At 38.7% G+C, this 27,274-nt stretch overlaps 1 protein-coding gene across 3 annotated transcripts; it reads right to left on the bottom strand.

Annotated features, from left to right (window-relative positions):
- Nucleotides 1-262: 262 nt before the first annotated feature.
- On the bottom strand, nucleotides 263-20,414 carry cald1b (caldesmon 1b). Of its 3 annotated transcripts, none has more exons than XM_084933857.1 (17): nucleotides 20,058-20,414; nucleotides 19,708-19,808; nucleotides 16,548-16,673; nucleotides 15,723-16,017; nucleotides 15,567-15,608; nucleotides 14,645-15,478; nucleotides 14,166-14,201; nucleotides 14,010-14,077; nucleotides 13,629-13,875; nucleotides 13,373-13,498; nucleotides 12,224-12,267; nucleotides 12,047-12,125; nucleotides 10,618-10,749; nucleotides 10,401-10,541; nucleotides 8,676-8,747; nucleotides 7,312-7,343; nucleotides 263-2,222 (listed from the first exon to the last, which is right to left on the bottom strand). In XM_084933857.1, exons 2-16 carry the CDS (start codon nucleotides 19,779-19,781, stop codon nucleotides 7,314-7,316), a joined length of 2,346 nt encoding a protein of 781 aa, XP_084789983.1. In that variant the 5' UTR covers nucleotides 19,782-19,808; nucleotides 20,058-20,414; the 3' UTR covers nucleotides 263-2,222; nucleotides 7,312-7,313. The 3 variants fall into 3 exon arrangements, 2 of the variants coding, with proteins under 2 accessions (XP_084789983.1, XP_084789982.1); XM_084933856.1 differs by having other exon boundaries at nucleotides 263-2,225; nucleotides 20,058-20,413; XR_014800689.1 differs by lacking the exon at nucleotides 263-2,222 and adding an exon at nucleotides 9,298-9,347 and having other exon boundaries at nucleotides 7,327-7,343.
- Nucleotides 20,415-27,274: the final 6,860 nt, after the last annotated feature.

The following is a 27,274-nucleotide window of genomic DNA, read 5'->3' as shown; positions in this document are numbered from 1 at the left end:
TGGCTGATCAGTCTATTGTTAGAGAGCTGGACATTACAGACACACAAGGAACTAGATACTAACACTAACACACACACACACACACACACACACACACACACACACACACACACACACACATACATGCTACATGTTTTGCAGGTAGATTCCTGCCTTGTCACCCTCCACTGTGTTTTCAACACACCATAATTTCACAAATGGTTACAAATGACAGCATTTCCTTTCATTGGTTAAAATTAAAACAGAACCAGAACTTTTTTTTCCTCCATTATTTTATTGCTGAAGCCATACATACAATATTTGTAAACAACTCAAACAAGGCAATCAATAAAAAAAATGCTGAAAGTGTCACAATACATTTAGGCAGAATTGAACGTATGTGCACTGCTGACAGGAACACCGGGTTACATTCACTGTTAATTACAGGCTTTTTTTTTTTAAACATGTGCATGTTGCGATTGTCTTGCAGGTCTCTAATGTTTCTGCAACGCATAAAAAGCTGAAGTAGGTGGCATGTAAATGCACAATAGATAAGCAAAGCAGCCAGACTATAACCTGTTTGTTGAATACAATAAGATTTGTTCACTGAACTGTTGTTACAGTAGATACAAGTATTCATAGACTTTTTTTGCAAAAAAAAAAAGCCATAAAAGTAACAAAGCTGGATGTTATTCGAGAAAATGTTTCACGTTGCTGTAGCAGTCCTAGGCAGGATGTGCCAATGATATTAACTTATGATTTGAGGTGTGGATCCTTGTGTGTTTTTTAATTAGAATTTTAATAAGAGCGCCTTTATCAAGGCTTATCGGCTTTCTAACTATTATCGTGCATCATCCATTTTGGAGTTAATCACGAGGTGAGTGATCAGATAGTCTATGTTTGCTCTGTGTGCTCTTCATACTACATCCGAAGAGTCACACTGATGCCATGCTCACAATAGGAATATAAATTACAATGTTCAGGTAAAAATATTTATCACGTCCTCCATTTTTAGTGAGTAAGTTTGCATGACAAGGTATTTAAAAATGACTAACAGAACATGAATGTCTAATAGATTAATCCATCCAGTAGACCAGGGGTTGGGGAATCCAGGCCTCAAGGGCCAGTATCCTGAAGGTTTTAGATGTGTCCTTGATTCAACACAGCTGATTTAAGTGGCTAAATTCCTCATCAACATGTCTTGAAGTTCTCCAGAGGCCTGTTAATGAACTAATCATTTGATTCAGGTGTGTTGACCCAGGGTGAGATCTAAAACCTGCAGGACACTGGCCCTTGAAGCCTGGCGTTCCCCACCCCTACATAGATGTTGATATATTTCTCTCTTGAAAAGCTGAATCACTCGGATAGTTTTGCCATCCTTTGCGAACATCAAAGTCATTCATTTAATGGTTTATTTATGAGTGTTTGTGCACAACTTATTATTGTTAAAAAATCTTAAAAACTTTTATCAAAATTGTAAACATTAGCCAAAGAGATTTCTTTATTGCTTCACAACCACAGACTTGTTAATTACGTCTAACTGATCTATATTAAGTACATGCAAAGGCCTTATTAAATATGTCAGAAACCCTTTATGATGGATGCCTCAGTAGAAACTAAAACCTACAAAACAAGTCAATTATATACAAGCTTTTCATCCAATATCCAGCTGTGGAGTACAGTATACTTTCTATGGAATCAAAACCATGACTTTCATCACAAAAAGCAGTGTGCATGTATCACTATAAAGCAAGAATACTAATTACTGGGTATAAGCTATATGACATAATGTCAAAGCCCAAATGCACCATATGAATTATAGACCTGCTAATGAGAGCTGAAAGCAAAATAACCGACTTGCAGAATGCTTGAATGAAAAATAGTGACAACAACAGCTAATGGACAGTTTTAGTTTACTACTGAGTATTAACCATGTAAAAACAATTAGAAAGTGTAATATTCTTTTAAATTTCTTATAGTCACATATCATTTCAAGCCATCATCTTTTCATTTTTGATGAAACTCTTGAAGCAAGTCAAAATAGGTGGCAGTGCAAAGGTACTGATACTGTAAAGATAGAGCTGGAAGACTTTGACACAGGAATCCCATTATGTCATTCCCTTTTCCCTCATTGTGATGTGCAAAATACGGGCGTGCTGAAGGGGAACAGGTGTGAACGTAGAGCAGCAGAAGTGTGAGTTTGAACAGGTGTAACTGGGATGTCAAAGGTTAGGGTCTCACTCCTGCTATAAAAGAAACAGAAAGACATTAAAGATCAGTTTCTCATTGTGTCCATTGCTGATAAAGTCACTGTTAGAGTAAGGTGAGACACCACAGGTGAAGATGTGAATACATACAGAACAGATATCACCTTGATAAAATCCCACAATATTATTTACATTAAATAATTTACTTTTTCTTCTGCGAGTTTCTGAAATTTTATCAAAATAGACAACAATGTGCATACATACATACATTATTTAATAACCAATAACCAATATATAAATCTGAACAATGAATAAATTCCAAATGATGTAAATTTTATTTTGTTGGTACAAAAATCTTCTTTGATGTTGGAAATTTACTTTTATCCCTTAATGAATAAAAAAAATATTTTAAAATAGAGAAAAGTAGAAAAAAATGCCATGTTTTTAAGGTATAAACTATTTTATGTATATCAGCCTCTAAATGGTATTAAAGCAAACTTTAAAAAAAAAAACTTGAAAAAACTTTAGTAAAATTCTTGAGATTACAAAACTAAAAAATGCTTTTCTTGTTTCCAACACTACGCTTCATGCTTACACTGTACTGAAGTAACGGTGCATGAGTCATGGTCATAATCATTATTTTTGTATACTCTGCCTTAGTGGTGTGTTTTATAGAGCAACCTGAAGCAATTTCTACAATGCTGTGAAAAAGTATTTGCCCCTTTCAGATTTCTTCTTTTTTCTTTAATTTTCTTTTTTGCATATTGTCACACTTACATCTTTCAGATCCTCAATCGAACAATTTTTATTTAACTTTTTTTGGAAAGCTGTGTTCACTTTAGCTTGCCACACTTAGGCCTGATTCTTGGCAGATCTGTTAAGTCGATCAAACAGAACCTGTCAACAACCTTCCACAAAATGAAGAAGCCTAAAAGATCTTAAAGAAAGAAAGAAACTTAAAAACGATGAGAAACAAAGTCACTGACATCTATCAGTCTGGAAATGCTTACAAAGCCATTTCTAAGGCTTTGGGACTCCAGTGAACCATGATGAAGGCCTTTATCCATAAATGGAGAAACCTTGGAGCAGTGGTAAACCTTCCCAGGAGTGACCGGCCTACGAAAATTACTCTGAGAGTACATCGACAAGTCATCCAGGAGGTCACAAAAGAACCCAGAACACTATCTAAAGAACAGAAGACTTTACTCGTTAGATTAAGGTCATGATTCAACAATACAGAGTTCCAAGGAGAAAACCACTGCTGACCAAAAAGAACACAAAAGCTCACCTCACATTTGCCAAAAAACATCTTGATGACATTTGGGAAAATATTCTGTGGACTGAATAGACAAAAGTTGAACTTTTTGGAAGGTTTGAGTCCTATTACATCTGGCATAAAACTAACACAAACAGATCATACCAGCGGATCATACTTCAGGACCTTGACGAACCATAAATTCTGCTGTCTAGCAGAAATCCTGAAGGAGAATGTCAGGCCATAAGTTCATGGCCTGAAGCTCAGGCTCACTTAAGTTATGCAATAAGACAATGATAAGAAACACACCAGCAAGTCCACTTCTGAATTGCCCCCAAAATAAAAAAAATAAACAAAATGAAGGTTTTGAGTAGTCTGGACTTAAATCAGATTGAGATGCTTTGGCAGGCCGTTTCCATCCAGTGTGGCTGAACTAAAACGATTCTGCAAAGAGAAGTGAACCAAAACTGCTCCACAGCAATGTGAAAGACTCATTTGCAGGTATCACAAACACTTAATTGCGGTTCCTGCTGCCAGTGGTCACACAACCAATCATTAGTTTTAGGGAGCACTTACTGTTTCACACAGGTCCAGGTAGGTTTGGTTAACTTTTTCCCTTAATAAATGAAATCTTCATTTAAAAGCTGCATTTTGCATTTATGCTTATTGTTAAAATTTAGTTGAATATCTGAAACATGAAAGTGTACCAAATATGCAAAAAACTAAGAAATGAAGGAGGACATACTTGGCCATGTTTGATATGAGCATCAAACATTTTAACAGACAATTTAACAGACAATGCTTCCACAGATACAAGCATATTTTCCTTCAAGTGTGTCAACTTTAAAACATAAAGATCATCAGCCATTAGCCTCAGCATCATTAATCAATGCTTTCATGACCATTGTTCTCTATAAATACAATATAATGCATATTCAGTGCCGCTGTTGTTGTTCAGAGTTAGGACACTTTGTTTTGTGACTGAAAGCTGTAACTTGGTCATTTGCCCTTTACTTCATTACTCAGCCGTCTATTTCTGATGAAGAAGTTGGAAGGCTACAAGCAAGGAGTGCTATTTAGAGTTGAAGTTGACACTCGACAAACACTTTTCCACTCCTATTGTTCACACTTTGGCCCAAGCACTGATGCCTTCATGTCAGAAGAAACATGATATTTGAACACGAAGAAGCAAGGCAGCTTTAATATGCCAAAGTCAATATCTTTTTCATGATTTATGTTGTAAAGTCAAACGTTTTAACTTGTCGCATGTAGCTGTGGTAGCTTATCTTAGGTTTTTATCATTAGCGCTGAGTGAATAAGCCTGGTGATCGAGCCCGATTTGCTTCTTAAATGGCTAGTAATCCTTTTCAGCAGTCAGTTGTAATGTGACAATCAAGCAGCTGCACTCTGGTATGTCTGACAGCTCTCTGACACGCCGCACGGTTCCCCAAGTCCAGGTGGAACTTGGGGAACAGCCCACAGCAAAAACATGACAGTCATCCCAGGAGTCTGGAACTTTCTTTATACTGGGAAACAAGGTCAGGGTGAGGTTTTTTTTAAATATAGATCGCAGTGCCACAGAGCTGAGCCCGTGCCCAAAAATCTCCAGCAGCAGATTTGATTTACAGTGAGCAGCTACGCTGGTAGAAAGAGAAGTTGGTGGGTTGTAGTAGTTACGAGCTCCTGCTGGGCTATAAATCAGTCAATGCTTATCCTACTTGTCCAGAAAATGTTTTGAAGGGCAGACACACTTCATCTCGAGTTTGCTTCCCCCAGGACTGACCAACATAAAGCCCTGGTTTAACATGTACGATGTTCAGCTTTACAGTGTTAAAAGAAGTATTCACTTTACCTGAGTGAAAGTAGAGCTAACCCCAGTGTAGAGACACTAAAAATATCTCCAGCGAAAGGACTAATTTGATATTTTAGGAAATGTGTGTTGTCATTCGCCCTTTACTTTATTCTAGGCAGTCTATTTCTGATAAAGGAAGTGGTGACCTATACCACAATTAAGTTTGTAAATACAAAGCTACAGCTATGTCTGTGAAGGAAGAAAGGAAGGAAGAAAGCTACAGCTAGCAGTTGGTATGGTTACCAAAGGGGTTCTGGTCATTGGAGACTCCATGAACAGGAAGTCACTGGATAAAGACAAATAGTCTAGAATTTAACCCACTTGAAATCACACGCAGATTTATTTTCTTTTAAAGTTTCTAATGACCTTTTAACTTTTACCAACAATATTATTAGACCTCAGTGCTGCTTTTGACACAGTAGATCACAGGATTCTTATCTCTCGACTGGAACAATGTGCCGGAATTAAAGGGCTTGCTTTGGAATGGTTTAAATCCTACTTATCTAATCGTACTTTCTCTGTTAGATTCAGAGACACATTGTCTCCAAAGACAACCCTTTTTTGCAGGGTCCCCCAGGGCTCTATCCTTGGTCCAGTTCTTTTTTCAATTTATATGCTCCCGTTGGGATCTATTTTTAAAAAATATGGAATTTCGTTTCACTGTTACGCAGATGATTCTCAAATTTACCTTCCACTAAAATGAAAATCTGTGAATCCTCTGAAGGGACTGTTTGATTGTCTAGAAGACAATCATTTAAATTGTTCATTTAAATTTTCTAAATCTAAATGAACAGAAAACTGAGGTCATTGTCTTTGGTCCTTCTGACCATTATGACCTTGGCCCCTTAGAAAGTGATAAAAAACCATTTGCAAGAAATTTAGGGGTGATTTTATTGACAGCAATTTAACATTTCATAAACAGATAAATAATGTAGTCAAAACCAGTTTCCTTCATCTTCGCCTAATTACAAAAGTTAAGCCCTTTCTCTGTTTCAGAGATTTTGAGAAAGCGATCCATGCCTTCATCTCATCTCGCCTCGACTTCTGTAATAGTCTCTAGTCTGGTGTCACCTCTTCATCAACTGGCCGACTGCAGCTAGCTCCTAACTGGCACACACAAGCGAGATCATATATCTCCTATACTTGCATCACTACACTGACTGCCAGTCAGCTTTCGAATTGACTTTAAGATCTTAACACTTGTTTTTAAGTCGTTGCATAGACTAGCCCCTACATATCTTGCTGTCAAAGGAGCTTGCAAAGAAAGCCCCTACATATCTTGCTGATCTCCTAACCTGGTATTCTCCCCCAAGATCCTTGAGGTCTGCAGACCAAATGCTTTTGGTTATCCCTAGGTCCAGATTAAAACACAGAGGAGACCGGGCATTTGCTGTGACTGCCCCCAAACTTTGGAATACATTGCCTTTGCATATCAGATCCTCCCCAACACTGGATGCTTTTAAAAGTCGTCTAAAGACCTGTTTTTATTCTCTGGCTTTTGATTCATCATGAGTTTGTTACTATTATTCTTTTTTATGATTTTATTCTCTTTTTATGATTTTATTCTCTTTTTTATGATTTTATTCTCTTCTAAAACACTATTCTGTTTTTTTTATTTATTTATTGCCTTGTCCATTTTATTGTACAGTACTTTGGTCAACACCTGTTGTTTTAAAAGTGCTATATAAATAAGTTTGAACTTTGAACTATTGTTTTTTAAATGATCGGTTGTTTGCCCTAATTTCCCATCTCTGTAAGCTAAGCTAACGAGTAGCTAGGTGTCACTTCATATTAACTCTACCATAAGAGAGTCTATCTGTTTAGTATTTGTTAAACTTTTTCTCTGACATTAAACAAGGAACAACTATTAAACTCTTTTAGTGGTATATTATAGTTATACACGAGTGTTACTGTATGTTAGACTATTTATTTTTACTTGTGCAATGATAAATGTTCAGTATTGAGTAAGGGTACTTAGTTACATTTGACCACTGCATACAGTCACTTCAGAAGCTTACCATTAACGAGAAAACTTGCCTCCCACAGCCACCTGTGCAAGCAGAAGGAATAAAGGAAACAAAATAAATGAGGGAGGACAAATCATCTACTGGTATTCAGGCAAATTATCATCTAAGTATTCACAGCGCTTCCTTTTTTCCATATTTTGTTCCAGATGGATCAAATTCATTTTTCACCTCAAAGTTCTTCATACAGTGCTCCATAATGAAGGTGAAGGTGAAAAAAAATGCTTGATACATTCTCTGAAATGTATTAAAAAATAAATAAATAAAAAATAACATGTACATAAGGATTTACAGCCTTTGCTCAACACTTTATTGAAGCACCTTTGGCAGCAGTTACAGCTTCAAGTCTTTTTCAATATGATGTTAGAGCTTCGGGTCATAGTCCTGGTGGAAAATGAACCTTCGCCCTGGTCCAGAGTGCTTTTGTGCAGCTTATCATCAAGTACATTTCTGTAAATTGTTGCCTTCATCTTTTCTCTGACCCTGACTAGTCTCCCAGTTCCTGCTGCTGAAAAACATCCAAAAGGACGATGCTGCCACCACCATGCTTCACTATAGGAATGGCATTGGCCAGGCCATGATTGCTGGAGTGCTGTAGAAATAGTTGTCCTTCTGGAAGGTTCTCCTGTCTTTATCAGAGTCACCATCGGGTTCTTGGTCACGTCCCTGACTAAGGCCATTCTACCCTAATTGCTCAGATTGGCTGGGCAGCCAACTCTACCAAGAGTCCAAAGTTCTTCATTTACAGGTGATGGAGGCCACTGTGCTCCCAGGGAGCACAGTGGCCTCCATCACAGTGGCCAGAGAAATTTCTGCACTTTTCCCCAGATCTGTGCTCAATGCCTTAGACTTCATGGATTGGTTTGTGCACTGTCTAGTATGGGACTTTATATAAAGAAGTATGTGCCTTTCCAAATCATGTCCAATGAACTGAATCTACCACAGGTGAACTGTGGTACAGGTGAAAGTTGTAGAAAGATGTGACAGATGCTCAGGATGCATCTGAGCTCAATTTTGAGTATTTTTATTTATTTATTATATTTTGTAATAAATTTGCAAGAATTTCAAGCAACCTTTTTTCACTTCGTCATTATGGTGTATCGTGTGTAGAACTTTGAGGTGAAACACAAATAAGGCTATAACATGACAAAATGTGGAACAAGTGAATTACTGGAGCAGACGTGTATCTTATGTTTTCACTTAAGATTCCAAATCAGTAACATCAGCTTGGAGTCACATTTTCACAAATGACCACTTGCACTCATGTATTAGAAAGACTACATCAAGAATAACAACTATTACCACATCATTGTAAACACTTACATTGCCCCTTCAAAGAACAGTGTCTGTGTCTTTACCTTTCCAGGCGTAGAGCCCTTCTTTGCTTCCCACATGCCACGCTTGTTGCCCACATCAGCTGGTTTCACATCCTGTTACAAACAAAATGCACAAAAAGATTGTTAGCCCTGGGAAGTGCCAGAAGAAATATTTCGACCAGCTACTTAAGCAAAAAGTATAGAAAAGAAGAAGCTTTTATCCAAAAAATTTCTCAGCAGAAAGCACAGAGGTGCTATGAGGAAATTGTCTCAAATGTTCTCCTCAACCTACTTTAAATTAAATCAGATAACTGAAAGTGTGACCATTTTTATGGTGAGGAATGAGAAAAAGTAGCAATAACTTTGACTGTCTGTAAAACATTGGAGAGCTTTCCTTATCGGTTCTCAAACAGATTCGAAGGGCTTTATAGAACTGCTTTCATCCTGAGAAGACAGTGATTTTTTTAGTAAAGGGTTTAAGTGACATGTTTAAGCAAAGGAGAACTAAAAACTAACATCACATGAAGTATAAAGTCATCAATGTCCAGGGAGTAAATGTACCAAATGATTTCCCTTCAATGAATGCAAATACAGTTCCCAAACATATTTATTAGGCTTCTGGTTATTACTGGTGATATTGGTGAAGTATATGCAAAACCTTTACCAGTTTGACGAGCAGACAAAAAGCAGCAGGAAAAGCTTGAGTGAGGATAGCTGAAGGAAAGAGTACAATTAAAGAGGACAGAAAGGCTGAAAAATATCACTAGCACAGTAAAGTCACAGTAAAGATTTGATGCAAAGATCCACACATGCACCAGACTGCGGTACAGCTTCAACCCATCAGGGGGAAGTGTTACTGCAAGAGTAACAGCAAGGTTACAGCTCTTCTCTGGCCAAGATATTTGATACCAAAGTTATCTCGCTCATAAATTTTGCTTAAGAACAATGTCACACGTCATCTACCAACCTTACTGCACATGAATGTGTCTCCAGACAGTTTTTACTAGCAGCTGGTGTCTGACTTTAAGAAGAGGACACAGTGCTCACTGACTACACTAGTACACATTTATTTATGCTATATGACCACAAAGAGAACAAATTAAATCATTAAGTTTCCATCTACTTGTTGTGACATGTCATAATATGTGATAGCTATGAATAGATATGACCCTTTCCTCCTTTTCCAAAGGACACTCAAAGTATGGACTCATCAGTAGGACTAAAACATGCATTTCAGGGAGAGTTAAATGCAAACAGAAAAAAACTGAGATTTCTGTTTGAAAATACTGCAGTTTTCTGGAATATAGGATTTAAATACAAAATAAATGACGTTAAAAGGAATGCAGAAAGAAGGCACTCAGGCATTAAACCACCTGACAATCAACTAGTGCCAGGTGTTTCACGGCTCTTCTGTTGTCTGCAATAGATAAATACTTTTGCTTCTGTACAAAGATTTCTCATGGGCTTCTGTTCAAATAAATTAATTGAAGCTTTTCCCATCATGTGTACAAGAACTCAAAGAAAGCCATGACAGCATATGCTGTTCAGTAAACTCTCCATGTGGTGTTGCTAGACTTAAGACAGCAGCACCGTCCAGCCCTGGAGTGCAGACCCAAAGGCTGCAGCCAACAAAGGACAGGCATGTTGATGTGCAAATGAGCACATCAGCGTGTGCAGAATATCAAGGGATTACTCTGCTGAAGACTGGCGTCTGATTTACAATAGTGTGTGGATGTGTGATCACGGCAAGGATTTATCAGGTCTTACTGCGGGCTTTGCAGCTGCTGATGGCGCTGGTGCCGGTGCTGCTGCTGCAGGTGCTGGCGCTACTGTCTTCTCGCCTTCTGCCGGCTTTCCCGTCCAACTGTTGACACGTCCGGTCACACTTCCTTTGATACCGGCCACATCCTGGTGAGGAAACACTTTAAATATGCAATCACACACTAAACCACACTAAACCTCTTTCTGTCTCATTCTCCGTTACCTTGTTTGCAGGAGAGGGACTTTCAGAGGTGCTGCCCACGTTGCCTTTCTCCCACATACTTTTGATGCTGCGTGTTCCCCCCGTAGGAATATCTGCCACTGGAGACTTGGGAGATTTTACATCTTTGTTTCCCTGTAAAAAGATGTATTTAGTTACATTTACATGGGCAAACACAGGAGCACGCTGACTAAATCTCAGGGACGCAAATAACAACATAGATTTAAATTTACCCAAGAACATTCATGTACTTAAGCACACCTGTGCTTTATTTCAATTTATCAATTTTATTCTATAATTTACTGAGATAAAAAGCCTCAAAATAATGATTGGCACTTTTCAGAGCTTTGACATTAGGTCTATGTTGCAATACAAATATAACTAACTGTAACTTTTAATCATTTAGTAACAAGTGACGAAAATACAGCTTTTTTTTTAAAGATTTTTTTATTTAATCTACACATATTTAATTCGAATTCACAGGTTAACATTGAACATTTTATCTGCTACATTTACTTAGATAAGATTTTAAATCTTATCTAAATTTAAATCTTGACGACTCCTCGGTCTTAACAAATATTTACTGTCCAGCTTTTTTTTCCATTACCATTTTAGTCAGACTCACATTAGTTAAAGAAAATTATTCTTTTCATCTACAACCTATATTTAGAAGTATTGCTCTGTTCTGGGACCTACCCACCCATCTATGTGCATACATGGAAGTGTGGGTAAGAAAGGCCTGGGACAGGGAGACCACCAGCAAAGATCTCCCAAAGGGTATGGAGCAAAGGAGGAAAAAATTACAACAGACAAACGCTAATCAAGTCAGACACTTGAGAAGTATGAGCTGTTCTGAAGGTGGGTTGTAAAGCACAAGTAAGCAGGATAAGCAGCTTAAATAGTGGCTGCAATGAGATTTGCCAATAGAACTATTTCCAGGTAATCATTTTGATTTGAAATAGTAAATAAACAGGCATCGCTAATTAAATATGTGTAGATTCTATCGTATTAGGTGGAGAGTATTAATTGGTGTGATTAATAATACCTGTGTTTACCTTCTATTTCATATGAAATAGGTCTACTGGATGTGCTGAATGTGAGTCATTATGAACCGTGGGTTGAGCTTGACTTTGTCATCTGTCTGAACTAACACTACACTTCACCTCTCAGCCTGGTTTGACCCATTAATAGAGATGAGTCGATGACACTTAACCATACATATAATGTGAGACTTGCTCCATTTAAACCATTTACACCAGAAAAATGTGTTTCTCGTGTAGCTGATGCATCATACTCTGACTTCAAATGGACCATTTTAAGGTTGTTGCATTGGTTGCAACTTAAAAGAATATATGATCAAATAAAACATGACTATTACTGCTACCTTTATTAAGGGTGGTGATTAATATTTAACATACAGATCAGCTCTCACCTGGATGGCAGAAGTGTATTGTTCCATTCTGTTGCCAATCTTGGAGACAATAGGAGTGTGTGACACTCTGGCTGTGGTGCTGCACAGATGAACCAGGCACTGGGCATTAGTAAAAGCCACCAACCACTTATTTATCTTTTTCTCTTGTACTGGAAAAAAAATCTTTTTGCGGCTTACCTTTTCTGGGCTGATTTACTGAGGAATTCTGCCTTCTCCCCAATCTGCACAAAACAATGTGGATTTTTACACCAGGTAGCGTTTCAAAGCCACAAATCACATTCTGCAACTCAATTCAATTCTATTTATATAGCGCCAAATCAGAAGAACAGTCACCTCAAAGTGCTTCATATTGTAAGGTAAAAACCTACAATCATACAGAGAAAACCCCAACAGTGAAACGTGAACAAGCACTTGGCGACAGTGGGAAGGAAAAACTCCCTTTAAACAGGAAGGAATCCAGGCTCAGGGAGGGGCAGCAATCTGCCATGACCGGTCAGTGCTGTGAGGTGGGGGACACGACAAAAGACACACTCTACAAAAAAAGCTACGGCAGCGTTGCACCACAAGGTGTCATTATTTTTTTTTAATCAATAGCATACAGCTTATATCAGCGGAATTAAAACCAGAACTTGATAAGGGAATGCCAAATGAACAAAAACAGTAGCCAGGAAAAAATGTTTGACCATAAAGGGAGAACAACAATATCTGTGCTCCACTTCGCACAAAGCATGGAAACAGGTGGAAACAGCTTGGCTGGCTCTGTCATCAAGTAACAAAATGAACAAGGCAGCAATCCAAATCATCTCACAGTATGTGACTGTACAAAACCTAGATTTGAAAATGAAACTGTGTGTTATTTGCTAAGTACATGTCCTTGAGTCTCTGGTTGCCTTCCAACCTCATGGTGACAAAAAAACTCAAGGAATTTCTTTCAATTACATAAAAGTTTATAAAAAAACAGATACATTATTTATACAAGACAGCTATATTTTACAGCCTGTACTATTACAGTGTCACTATTTTAAAGAGTTTACTCACACAAGTTATAATAAAAGCATTTTTCTCTATTCAGCTGGGTTTTCAGATATCTGGCTATGATTTCAAAGTTTGTTATTATTATAGTGCTCAAAGTATAATAAAGCATTTATTTGAATTACTCTAAAAAGATACACAGACACTTTTTGTTTCTACTGTGGATAAGTGGCCATATGTTTAGCTGGCTTTGCAGGATCTGGGCAAATACAACCGAGACTGTGTGTGTAAACTCAACTCAGTGAACCTTGTGTGACAACTCTAAGCCGTACGAACCAATTCTCAGACACTCACCTTAGAGGAGCCTTTGGGACTGATAGTAAAGGTGGGCTTTGTAGACCCCTCCTCCATCTGTTTCTTCTTCTCTGCAGCCTCCGCCCTCCTTTTCTCTATTTCCTCCTTCATCCTCTTTCTCTCCTCCTGTTACAAAAGCCCCATTTTGCTATCACATTTCTGCAGCCACACATATGATAAATAGCACATATCCAAACCCATGCACTGTCTTAAATTGGTATATTTAACCCCTGAATGTCAAATAACACATCCTCGCCTGCTCTTTGGCTTTCTTTTCCTCTAGCGCCTGTTTCCTTTGCCTCTCCTCTTCCTCCAGGATCTTCTTCCTCTCCTCTCTCTTCCTCTTCAGCTCCTCCAGCTCTGCCTCGGCACCCTGCTGCTTCTGCTTCATCTTCTCAAACTCCTCACTTTCTGCATTGTTTCGTCTGCGCTTCAGCTCTTGCAGTTTTCGCTCAGCCTCCTGTCGCTCCAGGTCTTCTGCTTTAGTGGAGGGCGGATTGTCCCTGCTCACAAACAGGCACAGTGTATTTAATTCACATGTTAAAACATGCAGATTAGACTTAACAGTGATCAAAATCATTGACTGTCTATAAGCAGTGGTCCCATTACATTGTGGAGACAGTTTGCCAAGATTTACCTTGATGTCTTTTCTGTTTTCTTTAATTTACTTTCAATGACAGCTCCATTCTGTTTGGTTGGCTCAATCTTTCAAAAAAGACGGGAAAAGAAAAGTTTTTCTTCCATAAAAGAAAAATAAACACATATTGAATATTGACAGCTAGTATTGTTTTACCTTCTCCTTAAACCCAAATCTCTTCGGCTTCTCCTCCTTCACACGAAGATGTGAAAATAAGAGAGAAAGAAAAGATCAGCAAACATCCAGTGTTTTACACACACACACACACACACACACACACGCACACACACACACGCACGCACACACACACACACACGCACGCACGCACGCACGCACGCACGCACGCACGCACGCACACACACACACACACACACACACACACAGGACAAAGGCCATCAAACAATAGTGGAGTACTGGTAGTGAATGCATAGCAGATGTAAGCTAAAGAGCTATGACACTGCAGCATCCTTGATATCACCACCTCCAGCAAAACACTGCGACTGCACTGTGATCTGTGACCAAACCACAAAACCACATCACACAGCAAGGCAAGAACAAACCCACATAAATAAAGAGTGTTTTTTACTTCGCAAATAGTTACATTAACACAAAAGTCCCACAAATCCCATCAATACCTCCTCTTTCTTCTTCTTCTCTTCCATCTCTCTCTTTTTGCGCTTATCCTCTTCCTCTTTTTTCTTCTTCTCTTCAGCCTCCTTTTTCCTTTTTTCCTCCTCTACTTTCTTCTTCTCTTCCACTTCCCTTTTTCGTCTCTCCTCCTCTTCTTTCTTCCTTTGTTTCTCCTCTTCCTCCTTTTTCTTCTTCTCTTCCATTTCCTTCTTTCGTTTTTCCTCTTCTGCTTTCTTTTTTTTTTCTTCCATTTCCCTTTTCAGTTTTTCCTCTTCCTCTCTCTTCTTCTTTTCCTCCAGCTGCTTTTTTTGCCTTTCCTCTTCCTCTTTCTTCTCCTTTTCCTCCAGCTCCTTTCTTTGTGTTTCCTCTTCCTCCTTTCTCAGTCTCTCTTCCACCTCTGTGTTCTGCTTCTCTTCCTCTTCTTTCTTTTGTCTCTCTTCCAGCTCTCTTTTCTGTCTTTCCTCCTCTTCTTTTTTCATTTGTTCCTCCATCTCTTGTTTTTGTTTTTCCTCTTCCTCTTGTTTAAGCCTCTCCTCAGTTTCCTTCTGTTGTTTTTCCTCTTCTTCCTTCTTCCTCCTTTCCTCCTCCTCCCTTAGCGTCTTTTCTTCCTCCTCCTTCTTGAGTTTTTCCTCTATTTCCCTTTTTTGTCTCTCTTCCTCCTCTATCCTCTGCTTTTCATCCATTTCTTTTTGATGCCTTTCTTCTTCTTCTTGCCTCTTCTTTTCTTCTTCTTCTTCATTGTCAACACCAGGTGCAGGCTCATCTTCAGCATCTTTCTTTTCTAAACCTGGCTCCTCAGTGTCCACCTCTGTTGCTGCAGCCTTCTCCTCAGTCTCTTCCTACAAAAACAAATTAAATTTACTTCCCGTCAGTTTTATGGAGTTGGATTAATGAGTCTAAAAGAGGTAAAAAGACATAAAACTCTACCTCATTTCCTGTTGTTTGTGTTCTTGATTCTTCAACAGATTCCTGATAATCACACCAAAAATTAATCAATAAAAAAAATCACAATATAAAAACTTTTTTCCCCAGTAAATACATTATAATTTATAAAACAAACAAAAAGGCTGAAACACATCTTACCTCATCCTCCTTTGTGTCTTCTTCTTCTTTCCTCCAAGAGTTAGTATTAGTACTTGTCACCTCCTCCTGGGCAGATTCCTCCTCCTTCTTCTCCTCCTCCTCTGTATTTTGTTCTTCCAATGTGACGTCTGTGCCATTGGTGGTGCCAATTGTGGGATCGAGCTCCTTCTGTCTCTCCATGGCCTCCTTCATCCTCTTTTGCCTGCGTTCCTCCCTTCTGGTGAGGCGCTCCAGCAAAGCTTGGTCATCATCTGCCCCTTCGTTTACGGCCGTGGAGGACTCCGTCTCTGTCACGCTGAAAAATTAAAGAACAAAAACAAAACACCAAAGATTAAATTCAATCCAAGTCGAACCTCAAAATCTTGGCTGCTATCAAATGTTTTGGTGTGATCAAGTGTGATGAACCCACAAGTCTTTCTGAGTGGAATTTTCTCCTGTGGCTAACCAGCGAAAACATCAATCCAAGAACCTCACAACCGCTGGAGCTTTCCAAATATTAAGGCTGGAAGGCTTTATCAATACCAAACACTTAGATTGGCTGTAGAGCTGCTGCGTTTTTCTTTTTCTCTCTCTCAGTGACGCTTACGCAGGAACAAAAAAGCATTTGAATAAAATTAAATGAAAAAACACAATTTTGTTTTTTGTGACACAGTTAATTTGTGCAATAGGCCAAGGTAATAAAATGTGCTGCTTTTATACACAACAATTCAACTTGTGTGTAAATTTATTTTTCATACGTCAAAAAAATGTTTTTTTCATTAAGAAAAACCCCTAATGGGAAGTTACTTATTTAACCTCATTCTAGATGATGTCTACACATCTTACCTGTTAGTGTCGATCACCTCAGTCGTACCAGATTCCTCTGAGTCTTTCATCTTCTTTCTCTCCTCCCTTGCGCGTCTCCTTCGCTCCCGAGCCTCTTCCTCATCATCATCATTGGTGTTACCTGTCCTGAAAGAGCACATGTACAGAATTACAGTGTTTTGTTTAAAATGCATTTTAGTTTTTTGGGTTAAACCATGAAAACACGTCAATCCACGTGAAAGCTACTTTGGCTTAATGGCAGCTTTTGTGCTAAAATATCACTGTCTAGTGATAATGGCCAAAACACCCAATGAATCCAAGGTCCACTACTGATGATCTGTCTTTAAAAATTATACTCTAGATCAGATTTCTAATCCCTAAACCTAACCAAGGAAGTTAAAAGAAGCAGAAAATAAAATTGGTATAATTTGTGATAAAAGGCCCGAAACACCCTGTGAAGTTAAGCCACAACTGAAGATGCGTCCTGCTGGTAAAGCTTTCAGGCTGCCTTTCTTCATAGTAGCCATCCCTCAAGACTTTCTTCATTTAAAGCAATGCATTATCAGAGATTGTATCATCTAGTCCTTTATTGAATCTGTAAATGCCTTGGTTTGGAGTTTGTGATATAGTTTCGGCTCATGTTTTGTTTTTTGTTTTTTGCCTATCACTTTGCTCATGTATGCCTATTAGTTTAACTTCCTGTCTTTGTCTTTTTCCCTCCTGTCCTGCCACTGTCAGTCTAAATAGTCAGTTCTGCATTTTCCTTCCACCCCTTTAAGCTTCTCATGGATTCTGCCCATTTACTACACGTTTGCCCACGTGAGAACGCTGAATCGTTCCCAATGGTACTTTCCTCTTCTAGTATTTGTACTAGTATTAAAAGCTGACTGTAAATTCACTTTGACACTGTGTAGATGAACAGATTAAAACAAATTATGGACCTAACTGTAAATGCTTTGAGCTCCATGGACCTCGTGGCTGCGCCTACTTTACTTGTGACACACTATGACATGTTATGTAAGGCTTTAGTGTAGAGTGGAGTTTCCCATACACATTTTATTTAATGTTTTTAAGAAACCTAAAGTGACAAAACAAGTGTTTTTCCTGATAAAAATTTAAAAAACTTCACATAAATTAAAAACACAATTTCCTCCAAAAGAAATATGTGATATGTGACATTTTTATGTTGACCACAAGAGAAGCTAAAGCCATACCATCTAAAGCTGATTTCAAAAGACACGATGAAGAGTTGAGATACCACAACTGAGAGGAAAATAGTCTATAAGAAATAATTATAAACACACATGCTACACATGCAAATGTCACATCCAAGAAGATGAGTGTACTTCAAAAGACTGGCTCACTTGGGACTTAATACTACAACATGTAATATATGAAAAAGGGAGAAAAAGCAACAGAATAGGGATGCAGAACAATGCTGTTCCTCTCCATCAACCCCATATCTCCTGTCAGTGACTTTCATCCTGCTTTGAATGCTTCCACAGCTAATTTTTCAGCATGCCTGGGAGTATCTTTTTAAGTATTACCAGGCTTTATGAGACAGAGAGGGAGCTTGAAATGGTCCATTGATAGCACATGGGTATTATTTCCCTCTGCTCTTCCTGAATCTGCGAGGCAATCTTTTACAGATGTTGCGAGAGGTGGAAGGCAACCACAAGAATCCTTTCTGTCTTTAAAACAGCAACAAAGACCCAAATGAGGCGGAAATCCAATAAATCCACAGGCAAAGATTTCTCCAAGTGGCACGGATCACCTAGAGAAATCAGTGAGGAAGCAATCCAATTAGAGAGAACCCCACCCAAAGCTTGAAGCTTCCTGACTGAGTGCTGTCAAAATGTCACAGTTACATTTCCAGACAACCACCCCGGGGGACACGAAACATAATAAATGAGGGGAAATATGATGGGAGCTACTTGGCTAACAGAGGTGCTGAGTGAAATGAAGGAAAGAGACTAAAAAGCTCCGCTCAAGCAGTGTAAGTCTGAAGCCCTCGGAGCAGGCTATTATGCACTGGAATAAAAATGACAGTCAAAACATTCCAGTGTCGGCAGCGTTTGGAGAGGAACTGGAAGGCATAAAAGGAAGGGCAGGCTGGTTTGGCATGGCCGGCTGTGAGAAAATTGCAAGGAATGCTCTTCGTTGCTTGGGCACTGATGGCACATCTGATATGACAGCACCCGACTGGAAGAAACACAACATGCTGGGCTATGTTTGGACATCTTGATTATGTGATCACATAAAGGATTAAAGTGATCATAATCTGTTCAAATCCATTCAGAGAGTAAAATGCAGTGACTGCAGTGTTTAATCATCAGTTTAATTAGCTCTGTGATTAAACACTTCTGACATCTTTAAGTGTCAGCATCTCTCACTTTGTTTCTACTCCACCTGAGGTCACAGCAAGTACAAACCTTCTACTTTACACCACTGGGTTGGATATCAGCACCATCTTTTAAACATTATTGTTTAATTTACTGAGCACATGAAAGAGACTGAATGAAACAACAGAGAATGAAAGGTAAGCCCAAACAGCAGCACAGATGACGGTCCCCTTAATGAGCTCAGGATAGTGTGGAGATCATTGGGCCATTATCGGCTCTTCCTTCTGCTCCGTGTGGAGACAAAAAAACTCCATCGTGCATTGTTCCATACATCAAACAACATATAGTATGCATATATAGAAAGGCCCGCTTACTGAGCATGTGTCCATGAGATGAACCAATCATCGGAGGGCACAGAAGAACGATCAGAAGAGGAACATCTTGTTTAATGTTTTCAGAATGGTTCACTGCACCCAAGGGTTTAAAAGTGTCACCACAGATGGGACTGGGAAACAGCTGCTGTTTAAAAACTAAAAAAAAAAGTGTGTGTGTGTGTGTGTGTTTCGGGGTGGGCGTGGGGGGTGACTAGGCCCTGCTAATCAAATATAAAATCTATCCGGTTTGTTTTGTGAGCCGACACAAATGCTTTGCATGCTAACAATGCTAATGAGGCTTTAATTTAAGATGATATGTGTAGGACGTTCTGATATTCACAGTGCATTCACTCTTTTTTTGTGAGTTTCACTTGTAATTTTAAGTCTGCATGCTCAGGACTGTGTCTTTTGTGTGCGTGTGTGTGTGCATGTGTTGTTTTGCACAGGTTTTACAAGATTACTCACTTTTCGGCTTCAAGGCGCATCTGCTCTCTCCTTTGCCTCCTCAGCTCCATGCGGCGGTCAAAGTCGTCATCCATGGTGGCCAAAAGGTTCTCGCTTTTTCACTAAAAGACACAAATATAATGTCAGCATGAGTATCCTAAGTTAAATGAAATGGACATTTACTTTTTAATGCACATGTAAAAAAAAGCCATTTCATCACTGTGGTAATTTAAACTCAATTAACAGCAGCTTGTAGGGTCCAGATTAACAGACACACATTGCAATATAACAAAGGGCCCACCCAAGGCAATTTTATTTTTAACATATGAAAAAATCAATAAAAACTTTCTTTGCCTGCTTGTTTACAATACCTTAGCAATAGTGAAAGTTTAGTCCACGGACAACAGAGACTCCTCTCCTGTCATATATCAGCTCCCACAGTCTGGTTTATATCTCAGTCCTTCTGCAGCGCAAAAAGAATTCCTGCTTGTCTTTGCAGTGACTACAACTACCAGAAAAGGCAAAGCCTGCCTCTCTGCTCTCCTCTTTTTCTTTCTCAGCCTCCCTCCTCCTCAGGCAGACTCCTGCTCGCTCCCTCTGACTCTCACTTTTCCCTCCCTGATCTCTGAATTTGGACTTAAACTTTGTCTTATTCTGCTTACTGTACCTTGTCTGCTTTATCTAGCTTATGTCAGATGTGTCGGTTTTAATTTATAAAGGTTTCCACAGAATTATTCCGTGCTTCTAAAACGCTACTCACTGCACAACCCTTACTGGTCACAGGACAGCTTTGCAGTGCGCAGTGGTTTATATTTCAGCAATTAGCCTGGCATGACGTTGGTTTTCAGTTGCCAAAGAAAAAAAATGCCCATTAGCCTTTTAATTACTTTTTTCCAACTAATGATTACTATAATGAATAATATTTGTAATTACTGGCTCTGTACTGGACCCCATACATTTGTTATTAAATAGAGGAAGAAGAGTGCAATTTTTTCTCTCTCATTAAATTATTCAAACATGTTTGACTCCTCGTGTTTCCCTATGCTGTTATTGTAGTTTCATTGAAAAGAGATAAAGAGATCCAGTGGGAAACGCAATCTACAAACAGGTTTCTTTGAACTACAGAGGCTGGGCATTCCTGTGCATTTAAAAGCTAATTAGAGTTTCCAGCATCACAGATAAAATCATAGTTCTTGTAAAAGGTTGCCAAAGCTTATAATCTACAATCAACTGTTCAGCTAGATCAACTGAAAACCAAAGCCCCCATTTTAGTAATAATAAAGCTGTAATCTGGCCTGTAGGGTTTCCCAAAGCTCACTAACGTCATACAGCCTGTGCCCAGTAACTAATTGCTAGTCTTTCTGGCTTAGAGAAAAGAACTGAGGGTTCATTTAAATGCACAGACTTAGATAAAATGGCTTCTTAGGCTGACACAAAATCCTTCATTTATAGCACTTTAACAGCTTGCCACCTTATATTAACACCTGGAACACTAACTCCAAACAGCTGCCAATAAATCAAAAATCACCTTTTTTTCCTCCTCATGTTATTCTAACAAACTCATTCAGCATAATTTAAATTCATTACTTGATAATGTACACATTGTATAGGCTTTCAGCAGTAACAAAAACAACTGTATAAACCGTGCAGTTTTTGTGTCCACAGTGTCCTCCCACTAAAGACATGGATGCTAAGGTAACTGATGGTTCTTGGCTGAAAATGTGAGTGTGAGGGGGAACTTTTGTGTGTGTGAGTGTCTGCCAGTCCTGTAGGAACCTGTCTAGTGAAATCCTGCTTCTACTCCACTGTCATCACATCCCTGGCTGGTTAAAATAGCTGAAGGACAGCAAATTATTGAAAAGTTAGGGAATAAACCAAAGTATAGATTTATAAATGGGCTGCTGCTGATCCCACATTTGTTATTGGAATAAGACTGCTCAAATCCAGTGTTCAGCATGCAATAAAATTATAGTTTTCCAAATGTTTGCTCTTTCTTTGGACGAACATGAAGTTGTGCAACTAGTCACTAGTGCCCTCCTACTGCTAGTAGTGCAAGCAGCAACACTTAGTCGGTCGCTGGGCCGTGCTGATTTAGAAAACATCATACCAATTTTTTTGTGAGACTGCAGCTGAAAGTCATGCACCCTGTACTGAAAATAGAAAATAAAATCAGTTTAGTCTTGAGCCAAAAAGACTGCAACTATCTTTAGGAAGCTCTAACCCATGACAAATAGGCATTCCTGTCTTTCACAATAGAAACAGAACAAGAGCCAGCACTGGGAGATTACATCACACTTTTTCACTTAAGGTCAAACAACTCTATTTTCTAGCCTTAGAAACAATCATACAATACATTATAAGGCAGTACAAAGAAAGCTTAACCCGGCTAGCTTTACTTTCATTCTTGGTCATATAAGGTTATACTAAAGAGGGCCACTTCACTCTCATCGCTGTATTTTTGTTTCAAGATTTTCAGATCTGCAGAGGAGCCCACCAACAGTAAGCAGTGCATCATAATGGGACATAAGTATGTCACAGTTTAGTTTGTACTGTGACCGGTACCATATGCAGTCACTTAGACTTACAAACAAAATGAGCCAAAAGCGTCCCTTTCCCTGAAACACTCAAATCTGTTGAGTTTCCCAGGAAAAGGATGACACTCTTTTAGACTTTACCCTTGTGGGAAACTGAACAGAGATTTATTGGCACCGAAAAACTGACATGATGATGATGATGGACTGAACCACCACTTACAACCACTGGCACTTTATATAATTACTGTATAATTTAGCCATATATCTTACTGATCTTGATTGCACTACTGTAAATGCTGTATAGACAATCATACTGTACAATACAATAATTATAGTTTTACAACTATTTATTAATACTTGCAATTGTTTACCTATAATCTGCTATAGCTTTTCATATTTATAACCATACGTATAACCTGTTCATAGCCTGTATATAGCTTGTACATTCACTTCAGTTATAGCCTGTACATACTTATTCATAACATACCTTCATACCGTGTACATTGTATCATATCTCTAATAGATCTATATTCTGTAATATATCTATATTATTGCTAAAGTACTTTCAGGATGGATGCAAACTGCATTTCATTGCCATGTACTTGTGACGTGTGCAATGACAATAAAGTTGAATTCTATTCTATTCTATTCTATGCTATTCTAATAGATTGCTTAATATATACATATAATCGACGGTGCTCTATAGAGACCAGAATTAAACAAGGACTTTCTCTAAAATCTGGAAGAACAAGCTAAAATTCAGCATTGGGGAAAAAAAGCTAAAATGAACATTATGTTCTCTTAATAACACATGCAAGTGCAGTTATTAGGAAATGTAATTCAAACAGCATAAAACACGTTTTTGTTGGGGACTATTTTCTGTCAGCACCAATGCACAATGATTATATTGTATACTACACATTAGCAATCAAGCAAAAGGCCTTGTATTTGTTTGCAACTACAGTACATTGTAATGTTTTGCAAACCATGTGCTATACAAAGAAATAAATGATGGATATTTGGTCAGATCAATGAGTCATTCGGTCAGATGCAGCATGAAAGGGAGTGCAGGGGAGAAGGTGGGTTGTCAAGCAGACTGGAGATTCTCAGAAACTGTGGCCTGTCTAAAGAAGTGCCCTTTATTAGGATTCACCTATTGGATGCACATCAGGGTATGAGTTGGGCTATCAGCTGATGTACGCTGACAATGACCAAAGCTTATTTGCCAGGATTGTGAATGAGGATGACTTTCTTTTCTGTGTGAACTAACTGTTAAACTCACTTGTCACTTGTTCACTAACTTAATTATTCTCAGGGTCACAAGTGACAACCTGTTCATCACTCTCTCACAGCCTCATGGGATCAGAAGAGGTCTGAGCATCATAAAAGGTGGTCTGAATTATGGATTCTATGGAGCATCACGCAAGGACTGACTGAGCTGAACAACTCAGAGATGTCTGAATGGTGAAGCAGGAATGTTTGGATGGGCTAACGCAAACATTGCCTCACTGGTCCGTCGATGCCAGTGAAGATCTCTATTTATAAAGTTTCAAATCTCTTGAGAGTTTTTAGACTTTATAATGTTTAAACTTTCTAATGTGATTGCCTTTCTTCCCAGCTTTTGTCTACACTGAGAGACATGCACTTAACAGCACAGACATTATTCTCCGAGTTCCCCATAACAGTGCTATCTGCAAATGGACAGATGATTTGTATAGTTCAGATTACCTCTAGGAATAACTTTTTCTATATTTTGTTATATACATTTTGTTTGAAGGCCCAAAAATATGTGGAAGCACTGATCACACTGGCACTTTAGATATATTTCTCCCGCTACTTGAGCACACAGCTTTCATGCAGCAAAAGAATCACAAAAAACACACTGTTCATGAATATTTAGCCTTATATGTGTGGCTTGCATTAAGTCAGATGTAAAAATATCAAACACTGACATTTAAAGCTAAACAAAACTGTGACTTCTGAGGGAATGCGCTTACTCCAACGAAACCAAAGACAGGCAGAATATGCAGGTACTTAGCCTAGCTTAGCATAAAGACTGGAGGTAAAGGCTAAAGCAAGCCTGGTTACACCTAAACAAAAAAATCCCTTCTCATCACCTGTACAGGTCACTAACTATATATTTATATGTCACTATTCATCTGTTCAGTGTGCGTGTCATATCTGTCTACACTGCTATTATTTATCCCAAAATGTCAACAGCGTCAAACCATGTATATTTGTCTATAAATTAAACAGAAATGTGTATTAAACATTTACAGGTGTTGGTAGCTAACAGAATTTTTTTTACAACTTACAACAGCTCCTACCTTTCCCAGCCTTCATCTCAAGCTAAGCTAATCCTAATTTGGGCTTTTTCTTTTTCACAAAAAAGTCCCCCCAAATCATTATTAGGTACCCTATTGCTTTAAATGATGACAGCACAATCTTCTGCTACCCTGCAGCACTATGTCATGCTGCCACCTTAGTAGTTCTAATATATAAAACCCAAACCAATAGTGGGAATTCAACCTGATAACTGGAGAGCTTTCTGAAGCAGCAATGAATGGCAAAACTTCACCTTTAAAGGAAGCCAAACAACCAGCTGCAGTTCATGAGGAAGCACATTTTGCAAACATGGCATAAAGTCTACATCACAATAATATTCAGTCAGTGCTAATGTACTAAGTACATTAAAAGAAAGCCTGCAGGTCTCTGGCATATTCAGACAGATGTGACTGAACACATGTACCTATAAAATTTTAAGTAATAAAAACAGTCCTGGAAAAACACAATAGTAACCCATGCCAGTGTCCCTTATCCAAAGCGGTTAATAAGTAAGCCCACGTTTGACTTCTTCGTTTCTGAAAGCCAACTTGGATTTAGCCCGAGAATCCCTCAAGTAGTCCATCGAAGCTCGTAATAAGTCTTATAAGCCTTTCACTAAAAGCCCCATAATTACATCAGCTACATGCTTCTCCTTTGGCTCTCCAGTTTTGTGTAAACACCATGTGCTGTTTGTATATTGTTGGCCTTTGTGATTACTGCCTTACTGATGGTGTCTTTACAGAGTGTCTCCAAATGTATCAGTCAGACATCAAAAAGCCTGAGACAGAGACTCTGTTCTGTTTAACACTGGTCCTAATGTGTGATTAACATTTGGTTTGGCATGTAAAAGAAAACTTCACATCTTCAATCAGGAAATGTTCACCACAGACAGGCACACAGCTGGATACTAGTAACTGCACAGCTCTGTCTCTATTGCAATGAGTCCAGCAATAACTGTGGATGCAAGAAAAAAAGGAAAATAAACTTTTCCAGCATACTACTCTTCTAAATTATGATCATTTTAGAGAAACATGCCAGCAGACTTTATAGCTACATGTCAGTTACTGCTGAGATTGTTAACTCTGAGGGTGACAGATACTGTAAAGTAGCCGTTTCCCATTGTTTCCAGTCTTTGTGTTTTAGGTGGGCCTACAGTCACGAGGCCAGAATAACTATACATGAATATTTCTTTAATCGATTCCTTTGACTTGTATTCTGTCTGACTGGCTAATTGTAAGGTTGGTAACTGAGATCATATGACTGTTTAATACCTGCCCAAAACTGCATCAGCTAAATATCTACAGCACATATAGGATGCGCTGCAGAAACTAAATCAAAAAAGACAGACAAGTTTCTCACTGAAGGATAAAAAAAGTACTTCAACACATTTATATGTAGATAAACAGCTGCCAGAGAGGCGTTTGCAATCAATCAAGAAGCCACAGCTGCTTACTCCACATGACCAAACATGGTCACATTCAAAAAAGTCCATCACCAGGATACAAATCACACACAGTTTACAAGCAACAACATACTGTACTGGTGACCTTTTCTGTTGCTCATTAAAATATTTGTAAAAAGAGCCGAAAAGGAGTCTGTGCTGTTTTGTGGCTGTTGATGTGAAGATTTGCAACTATCTTGTCAGCTTTGTGCAAAGCGACAGGGGCCTTTAGTAAATTCGAGCCCTTCAGCTCTTGACTCTGCAGCACCGATTGGTTTTATTAAACAAATGGTTTATAATAGCTTATAATCAGCTGATGGAAATTGTTGTTTGATTGCTGATAAAACATTGCAAAGTGAGAGCGATCATTGACTGGAATGAAATATGTCTGGTGACACAATTCAATAAATAATCCTAATTCAAAGCCAAGTTATCGCTTCATCCTCAGCCGGGCACTCAATGGAAATAGATGCAGCTACGTGCACTCCCTGCTCCACATCCCATCAGCTCAGATGGCGTACTTGGCCTCCTTTTAAGGAAGTACACAGGCAGTGTTAGTTGTAATGTCCCTGCCATGGACAGAGATCGTGGTTTACTCAAGAAAATACCTGCTGCTAAACAAAGTGGTAACCCAGGAATAACTTATTTCCATTGTGATCACCGTGAATAAGCTTTCCAAAAATAGTGCTGGGAGGCAAAAACCCAAACTGGAAGGGTGATTATTAAAAAAGACCATGAGAAAAAGCAGGACCCTTGAAATGATTCCTAACTCCAAATCATTCTTCTCTTGGTGTTTGGAATGCTATTTCTCCTGTACGGCAGACTGATCGCTGACGAATGACTTCATTAACATTAGTGCCACTAATGTTCACCCTTTAACCTCTTGTAATTTGCTCATGTGGAAAACCATTTCCTCTCCCATTTAGAGTGCCCCACCTGTACAACCAGAGACCATGCGGTGTGCTTTTCTTTCAAATCGCTCCACTGCTGAGGCACAAAGACCCGTTTGTGCTCACATTAAAACACCAGCAGCTGAATTTTTCCCGTATCACTTTCTCAGTTGGCAGACTTGATTCACAACTTTTTAAATGGCTGATTTTCAACTCAAACTGCAGCAGCTCCCATGTGTTCACGCTCAAAAGACATTTTGTATTTCCATCTGTATCCAGACACAGTTGACACCATGCAGACAATAGCATTTGGACTGTACTAATTAAAAAGGGGAAAAAAGTCATACACAGCTAAACATTAAACATAAATATCTGAATTGCTCTACTTTCTGAGAATG

The sequence above is a fragment of the Perissodus microlepis genome, chromosome 7, assembly GCF_051167445.1.
Source record: "Perissodus microlepis isolate ML-2025 ecotype Zambia chromosome 7, ASM5116744v1, whole genome shotgun sequence".
In the NCBI taxonomy this organism is placed as follows: domain Eukaryota; kingdom Metazoa; phylum Chordata; class Actinopteri; order Cichliformes; family Cichlidae; genus Perissodus; species Perissodus microlepis.
This window is presented reverse-complemented; position numbering and strand designations above follow the sequence as displayed.